This window comes from Oncorhynchus mykiss, chromosome 26, assembly GCF_057628025.1.
Source record: "Oncorhynchus mykiss isolate SJ-2025 chromosome 26, ASM5762802v1, whole genome shotgun sequence".
Classification (NCBI taxonomy): domain Eukaryota; kingdom Metazoa; phylum Chordata; class Actinopteri; order Salmoniformes; family Salmonidae; genus Oncorhynchus; species Oncorhynchus mykiss.
Genome location: NC_143047.1, coordinates 23,125,587 through 23,134,053, shown reverse-complemented (window position 1 = coordinate 23,134,053; position 8,467 = coordinate 23,125,587). Strand labels below are relative to the sequence as shown.

Below are 8,467 nucleotides of genomic sequence, written 5' to 3'. Positions count from 1 at the left end.
CAATGGGCCTCAGGATCTCATCACGGTATCTCTGTGCATTCAAATTGCAATCGATAAAATGCAATTGTGTTCTTTGTCCGTAGCTTATGCCTGCCCATTCCATAACCCCGTCGCCAACATGGCGTGGTTACACGTGGTTACGTGGTCTGCAGTTGTGAGGCCGGTTGGACTTATTGCCAAATTCTTTAAAGGGACGTTAGTGGCAGTGACAAAATGGAACATTTTAGAGTGGCCTTTTATTGTCCCCAGCACAAGGCGCACCTGTTAATGACCATGATGTTTAATCAACTTATTGATATGCCACACCAGTCAGGTGGATGGATTAACATGGCAAATGAAAAATGCTCACTAAAAGGGATGTAAACAAATTTGAGAGAAATAAGCTTTGTGTGTATGGAACATTTCTGGAATATTTTTGTTCAGCTCATGAAACATCCTCCTTTACATGTTGCTTTTACACATAGTATATCCTCCTGAATGTGGCTAACTGGATGTGGCTAGCTTTTTAAGTGTTCACTAAGGACATTTGAATTAAGATGGTTAGTAATTATTAGCAATCATTATAATTTTAGCACAACACAGTGTGTGAACATGGAGTACATTTAATGAGATGAAAAACAGAACAAAGCAACTACTGTAAATGTTTTCCTGTAACTAGACACCCAGAATGCAGACACACACTTCCCATTGCAAGGATTGGTTTACCAGGGATCTATTCACACAAATTATAGATTTTTCAATAGAAGTACATTCATATCATCATCCAAACACTAATACATGCACATAAATTCCTTCCTTGAACATCTTATGCAAAATAGACCACTGGTGGTCAACAGCAGCAGAAGGCTGATAAGGTACACACACACACACACACACACACACACACACACACACACACACACACACACACACACACACACACACACACACACACACACACACACACACACACACACACACACACACACACACACACACACACACACACACAATCTTATAATACTACCATATTTCTATGCTTTGTGCAATGTGATAATACATCTACACAGACTGTCAATCACTATACACACAAGCATGTAACTTTACATCCACACTAGCACATTCACACATTTATTGAAACGGTGTATGCCAATAGAGTACAATACAATATCTATAAGACTCCTGTTGCATTAACATAGAACTTTCAATAGAAAAGAAATACAGTATATAAAAAACAAGAGAATATTAGTAATTATAAGCAAGAGCCAAGGAAAGGTCAGTTTCGGTCACATTCTAATCATTCTTAGTCAATATCATTATTCACATGACAAACTCAAAAAAGTATTGAATTTCAAAGTAAACTACTGGTTAATAATTTCATGAAGAGAAAATAAAGTTTGAATTTTAAGAGATATCATTTATTTTGCAGGTAAAAGGCTGGTTGGGGACATCTTTGAGTAGGATTAAAGCAGTGAGCTGCTTGGTAAGGATCAGGTGGTAGACAACTACAGACAGCAGTACAGGACTGTGTCAGGTATATATGGTTGTAACATTTCCAGAAATTCCCATGTTTTCCAAAAATCCTGGTTGGAGGATATCAGATATCTTGCTTATTCCCTCCTGATTCTGTGAATCCTCCAACCGGGATTTCTGGAATACCTGTAAATGTTGGGAAAGTTACCAGAATTTTGCAACCCTTGTCAAGTATGAGGGCCAGGCAGGCAGGTCAGACAGCGTAGTGTTTGTTAAGGCGCTGTAGGGCGTCGCCCACGATGTCCAGTTCATGTCTCAGATCCTCCACCATGCTGTTGATACTGGATGTGTCCTTCAGCACGTCCACACTGTGGGTGTAAGGGTTGTACCTCACTGTAAACGGACGCTTGATGGTCTTGGCAAACTCTCTGTGTGCATAAGAACAGATGATGACAAAACATAACACAGCTCAGGTTTGGAAAGGTGAAAGAAGAGTTTATTAGCCCATTAACAGTTTATTTTCCCACAGAACAGCCAAGAATAAAACGTCATGAACAACCTACCTCATCTTGACTTTGGCCTCTTCAAAGCTCTCTGACACAAAGTAGACATCTTGGAATGTCGTGATAATGCACTCCTGCTTGCAGGTGACTTTGGGGTCAAAGGGCATGATCTTTGCATTGCCAGAGAGTGCATGCTGTATGAGGGAAAAAAGTATCTTAGGATTCTTTTTTTGCATCGGATGGTATTTTTACACTTTAAATGGTGTTTGAATATGAATATTAAATGCTTTTACCTTCAGCTCACTGATAGAGGAGAGAAGTCCAGCGCCGTAGGCTCTCATCTTTCCCTCCTGTTTACACAGGCCAAACTCTACTGTGAAAAAGTAACACTGCAAAACAAAAACACAGAAAGACAACAACGTTTAAATATATCAGTTAGACAAAAAAAACAGTTAAATTCAAGCACAGTGTTTGGATATTGGTATCATGGAAACAGCACTTACGGTGGCCAGCGTCTGGACAGACTCATCTGAGGCCCCCAGAGAAGCCAGACCTATCTCCTGGGAGAACTGGGCAAAACTAGGCTCCGCCAGCAGAGGGACATGACCCAAAAGCTCATGACATGTGTCTCTGTAATGCACACATAAACACACATATACATACAGTATGTGGATTGTTAAGCTTGTGGGCAGATATGTGCAACTTTGTGACAGTGTAACCAAGTATTCTTCCATTTGATTTTTGAAACAATCAATGAATCGTGGACTTCAGGAAACAGCAGAGGGAGCGCCCCCCTATCCACATCAACAGGACAGTAGTGGAGAAGGTGGAAAGTTTTAAGTTCCTCGGCATACACATCACTGACAAACTGAAATGGTCTACTCACGCAGACAGTGTGGCGAAGAATGCAAAACAGTGCCTCTTCAACCTCAGGAGGCTGAAGAAATGTGTCTTGTCACCTAAAAACCTCACAAACTTTTACAGATGCACAATTGCAAGCCTCTTGTCGGGCTGTATCACCACCTGGCACGGCAACTGCACCGCCCACAACTGCAGGGCTCTCCAGAGGGTAGTGCGGTCTGCACAAACATCACCGGGGGCAAACTACCTGCCTGCCCCACAGGACACCAAAAAGATCATCAAGGACAACAACCACCCGAGCCACTGCCTGTTCCCCCCGCTATCATCCAGAAGGCGAGATCAGTACAGTTGCATCAATGCTGGGACCAAGAGACTAAAAAAATAGCTTCTATCTCAGGGCCATCACACTATTAAACAGACATCACTAGCACAGAGAGGCTGCTGCCTACATACAGACTTGAAATCAGTGGCCGCTCTAATAAATGGAACACTAGTCACTTTAATAATACCACTTTAATAATGTTTACATATCTTGCATTACTCATCTCATATGTATATGCTGTATTCTACACTATCTATTCCATCTTAGCCTGTCATCTGTCATTGCTCATCCATATATTTATATATTCTTGTTCCATTCCATTCCACATTCCATTAGGTATTTGATATGGAATTGTTAGATATTACTTGTTGGATATTGCTGCACTGTCAGAACTAGCAGCACAAGCATTTCACTACACTCACAATAACATCTGCTAACCATGTGTATGTGACCAATAAAATGGGATTTGATTTGAATGATTATGTAGCTGTGGATAATGTCCTTTTGAGTTGCAATCAGCCAGAAGAGTTAAGTTTGCTTAGGGATGTGACAGACCAGGCTTGTTCAATCAAATACACACTCTTTATATGAAATGATACTCTGTGCTCCTTTATGATGATTTTTGGTATGGTGACATACTGCTATGTTTATGTGACTATGAACATCACACTAATATACTCAACATCAGATGGATGTGTTCAACAATGAGAAGACCAACTTCTCCTTATTAATGTAACATGTGTCAAGGGGTACTTACGGCTCAGGTGTGTAGAGCGGGTCAGAGCTGTGGCGAACATACTGAGTGCAGTGGAAAACCCGGAAAGCCAAACCTGCCAGAAAGTCTCGTGGGGAGAGGTAACCTGCCACGGGCCGGATGATAAAGCCTGTGCGTTCTGATGAAACACGCACATAGGTTTTTACTCATGTAAAAGGCCACAAAGCATTCAGCAACATCTAATTTGATACCCCTTAATCCACACATTTTACAATAGCCTTCATTATGCTGATAAACCTGAGCATCAGACTGAATGAGACTGTGTGGTGTCATGTACAGCGGCAGACTCTGCCTGTCTCACCTCTGAGGAAGTGTGACACATCTTCCAGCTGGGGGATGTTGTCCTCCCTGCAGTCACAGTGCTTGGAGAGCAGTGGCAGGTTCTTCAGGTACTCCCGGCAAGCATGGGTTGGATACAGCTTATTGAGCTCCCGATAGACCACACCCCAGGTCTTCACCTCCTCCTCTGTGAACTCAATATGCGGAATCGGTTCCCCACTAAAAGAGAGGGAGAAAGAGAGAGAAAGAAAGCCATCATTGTAAATAAGAATTTGTTCTTAACTGATTTGCCTAGTTAAATGAAGGTTACCTTTTTCTTAATACAGTGGAAATGTCTAACTATACCTGTGTGCATTAGGATATTGAAGTATTAAATATACATAGTGTCATAGCTTTCTAAACCAGATCTCACATAGCATAATAATATGACCTACTGTTTGTAGCTCATGGCAAGATCAGCAAAGTGTTTCCTTCTTTTGCGGTAGATGTTGTCCTTGAAGCCCTGCAGACAGAAAAGATAAGTAATTGAGGTGTGACAGCAACTCATGCACTGACTTACTGAGTGGCTATTCCGTAAGTGTTCCGCTTATCACAATAGAAGTATTAGTCTAATCCTCCATCTGCCACTCTAATAGAGTCAGTGTAGTTCTAACTGGCTTTGATAGTTATACCATTGTCACAAGTTTGCCTCCTGTTTCAGTAGGTCAGTGAGAGTCTGTGACATAGAGATCCTATATTATGAATTATATTATTATATTATCTCATGGCCTACGGTGGTCTAAGCCGCTGACCCTGGCACACATGTATACCAGAGTCAGCATGGATTCAAATCAGGCCCACTGCCCTTTGACTCCCCCTATCTTCCCTATGTTCCCTGTCTTCTCTGTCTTCCCTGTCTTTCCAACAGTGTTCTTTCTCTTCAATAAAAGGTCTACAATTACAAAAGGAGTTATAGGATATCTATGGTCAGACAGGCTTGCAACTAGAATGGAACATAATTGACCAGAGCATATTAGAAGCTATGCCTACTGGGTGATCAGCATCCAGGTCTAAGCCATACATCAAGACACGGTTAGCACACATGTCCAGGTCCGAGATTGTCTTTGGGAACCAGGGAATATCTTCAGTGTCTGAAAAAAAACATGGGATGATCTGAGATGGTCTCTACAGTAGATTTTAGTCATGTCCAGAGCTATCCAGGATCCTTGGGACATCCTTATCCCACTGAAGTTTATATCTAAAATGGTTAAGGTAAGGGTTAGGGTTATGGATAGGTAAGGGATATGGTTATGGTTCGGGTAAGGGTAGGGGTTAAGATTAGGGTTTGGGGTAGGGACGTCCCAAGGATTCCAGATAGCACTGACCCTTTAGTAACCTCATACAACAATCTGAAAGTCTCTCTTTCACTACACACAGTGGTAATTAGTTGGGTAATAGGTAATAGGCTTACCCGGCTAGACTTTAGGAACTCTGAAATAATTTCAAAAGTAGCAGCTAGGCCTACCTTCTTCAGGCAGGCTGGAATTGTCAGGTTGGTCATGGTCCATATCAACTACGTTGGCGGCATGCTTATGTAGCAGCTCAGTGAGCTCCTTGAGTTGCTCGTGGCTGCTGTCACAGTCAACAAAGATCTCAAACTCTGAGCCACGCCGCCTCGATTTTCGGGACTCGATGTGAACAAGGTTGACGTGGTTCTCCTGGTGATGATTATAATAACAAGACATTTAAAGTTATATAATTTATGTTGATGTACATGATAACCAGTGTTGGGGAAGTTACTCTGAAAAAATAGTTTACAAAGCTACAAATGACTTCACACTGGAGGAAGATAATCTACACTAAAACTACCCTTAAGGAAAATATAGTTTAATTAACTAAAGTTACTACATCCAAACTACTTTTTGATAAATGATCATATCAACATTTGAAATGTCATAGACTACAAGTTGCATGAACAGATCACTTTGGAGTCAGATGTTATCAGAATGTGTAATTCGGCCTATTAGACACACAAACTATGTTTCAAGTGAGAATTAGGCAAGTCCAATGCTGAAAAATTAAGGAAATGATTTCCTACTTCACTCATATTTTATTTTTTGCAACAAAAAAAATAGTCTGTAGTTCCAGTACTTAGCTACACCGCTACATGCACCAAAAAGTACTGAAAATACTACCAAGATTTGAATTGTGGTCAACTACCACCAAACTACCACCAAATGCAGTTAAATTACTAGTGGAACTACATGTAGTTCACTACTTCCCAACACTGGTATCTACCATCACCCGTTTGGTATGTGATAGCCAACTTTAAAATATTCAACCTTACTTGAAAAAGTTTTAGTGCCTTAACTAGCCCGCCAACTTCATTCTTGAGCGAGAAGGCAATGGCCGTGCGACCCTTTTCTAAAGACCGACCATTCTCCCAAGATGAACTCTTGTTGTCCTTGTTCTTGTCGATCTTGCTGAATGTACATTTTTTCATCTGTTGGGAAAAGAGGGAAAATATTTATGAAAAACCAACCTCGGAGCTGGCTAGGCCTTTTTGTAGAAAGTAAGGATTTAGCAGTGTTTTGGGCTATGATACACCATTCATCAAGGCTGAACAGGAAGTTAATTGTTTTGGAAAAGCACATCACCTCCGATGACAATTTGTTTGAAAGGACAAGCTGCGTTTTAGATGGACTGATAGTCATATGGAATTGTTCAATATCCTGTGCGTAATAGCCGTATTTGAACAAGAGTTTGCTAGCCTCACAAAGAAAGGGCAACTAAATCAAACAATATATTTACACAACCAAAGCCCCCAAAGTGTAAATTAAGAGTAAACAATCACAGTATTCACTGCAGCTGAACGCAAACTGAATACTCCGCCTAATCAGGCTACTTCGAGATTTCAGCACTGGACAGCGACAACACTTGGCTGCGCGCAGTCGCAACTTTAAAACTGACGGCAAATAAAGTATAGGGACATAAAATCATCAATTAGACTAATATTGTTAGGTCTAAATATTTGCCACACACTTAATTAGCCTATAGATTGGAAGCGTTAAACTGCCGAATTTTTTTCTGGTAGGCAAAATTTATTTTGGCAATGCTGAGTTGTGTCTGTCTCATTGTAAAGAGATCTGCTGCAGTAATCGCATTTGGTGACGAATGATAGCGCTCTCCAATCCAAATCCAACTCGGGATTATAGATGGTTACTTTCAGCGCAGCAATAAATCCATCAAGGTAACATATCCTGGACGTATTCTTTTATCAACTAGGCGTTCATATAGTTTATTTTTGTCGGTTTGATATCAGTTGATGCCACATGTCTTTTGGGGCCAGTCTATGTCGATCATCAGAATATTTGAAGCATTTTTGGAATAGGCTAATTAATCTAAATTAAATGTACATTTACTGACAGGAAATACAATTAAAATCAACATGTTGCACACAAACTTGCAAATGCTTATCATTTACGTGCGTGGTTTTAGTGTATATGTCAATGATATGCCTAAATCAAGATGCAGTGGCTCGTTGTGAACGCAGACAAATAACTTTATTTTACCCAGTCTGATGTCTGCGAAGATCTGAGGCGTAAGCATTCTGAAAAGTTATGACTGCGAGCTCCTTTATTTCACCTTAATTTATATTACAATGACCTCCTTATTGTATTACGTAGGCTACGCATCTCATTTGTCTCCAGATTTAGGTGGCTTACCTAAGAGAGCTAGCTAGCTAGCTAAACCGAGCTAGCTAAACCGAACCAGAGGGGAGGCGAAAACTCTGATTAGAACAGAAAATAAATTAACTAATGAAGTTTAGGGTAAGATTACAAATTGGCGCAACAAAAGTACATCCTTTATGTGTAATAATTGAGATAATTGAAGTCAAAAGTAAAATACTTCATGTTTGATTATTCAATCATTTGTCAAAACGTTATTAATGACACCTAAATACAAGTCACAATTCAACGTAAAATAACCGTTCATTTGTATTGTTCCATTATTTTTTTCCCGTTTAGTTTAGACAGTTATTATTTACTTACAATATTGATATAACTTACCTCATTATTCAGTTGCTTTTCCTCGTAACAAGTGTGCAATGAAGAACTCATAGAGTCGAAAGACCTTCCTCTGCGCGGCCCGTCAATCTTGTTTGAATACATGTCAAAGTCCTTTGATTGAAATATTTGAGTGAGAATAAGTAAGGCAGTCCACTGCTGCGGTAGCTGCTATGATATACCTGTATACCTCTCACTCAATGCACAAGGCGCCTCAGTATTTATGAAC

At 40.3% G+C, this 8,467-nt stretch overlaps 1 protein-coding gene across 1 annotated transcript; it reads right to left on the bottom strand.

Annotated features, from left to right (window-relative positions):
- Nucleotides 1–585: 585 nt before the first annotated feature.
- On the bottom strand, nucleotides 586–8,467 carry LOC110506638 (tryptophan 5-hydroxylase 1). The gene is made up of 11 exons (XM_021586410.3): nucleotides 8,242–8,467; nucleotides 6,519–6,674; nucleotides 5,697–5,889; nucleotides 5,222–5,322; nucleotides 4,627–4,694; nucleotides 4,215–4,411; nucleotides 3,896–4,031; nucleotides 2,459–2,585; nucleotides 2,249–2,344; nucleotides 2,016–2,149; nucleotides 586–1,880 (listed from the first exon to the last, which is right to left on the bottom strand). Exons 1-11 carry the CDS (start codon nucleotides 8,341–8,343, stop codon nucleotides 1,706–1,708), a joined length of 1,485 nt encoding a protein of 494 aa, XP_021442085.2. The 5' UTR covers nucleotides 8,344–8,467; the 3' UTR covers nucleotides 586–1,705.

Coding starts and splice junctions, on each gene's coding strand:
- LOC110506638 (XM_021586410.3), bottom strand. CDS start 8,343: ATGTATTCAAACAAGATTGACGGGCCGCGCAGAGGAAGGTCTTTCGAC. Junction 6,675..8,241: donor AAAAGCAACTGAATAATGAG/GTAAGTTATATC, acceptor TTTTCCCAACAG/ATGAAAAAATGTACATTCAG. Junction 1,881..2,015: donor GAGGCCAAAGTCAAGATGAG/GTAGGTTGTTCA, acceptor TTATGCACACAG/AGAGTTTGCCAAGACCATCA.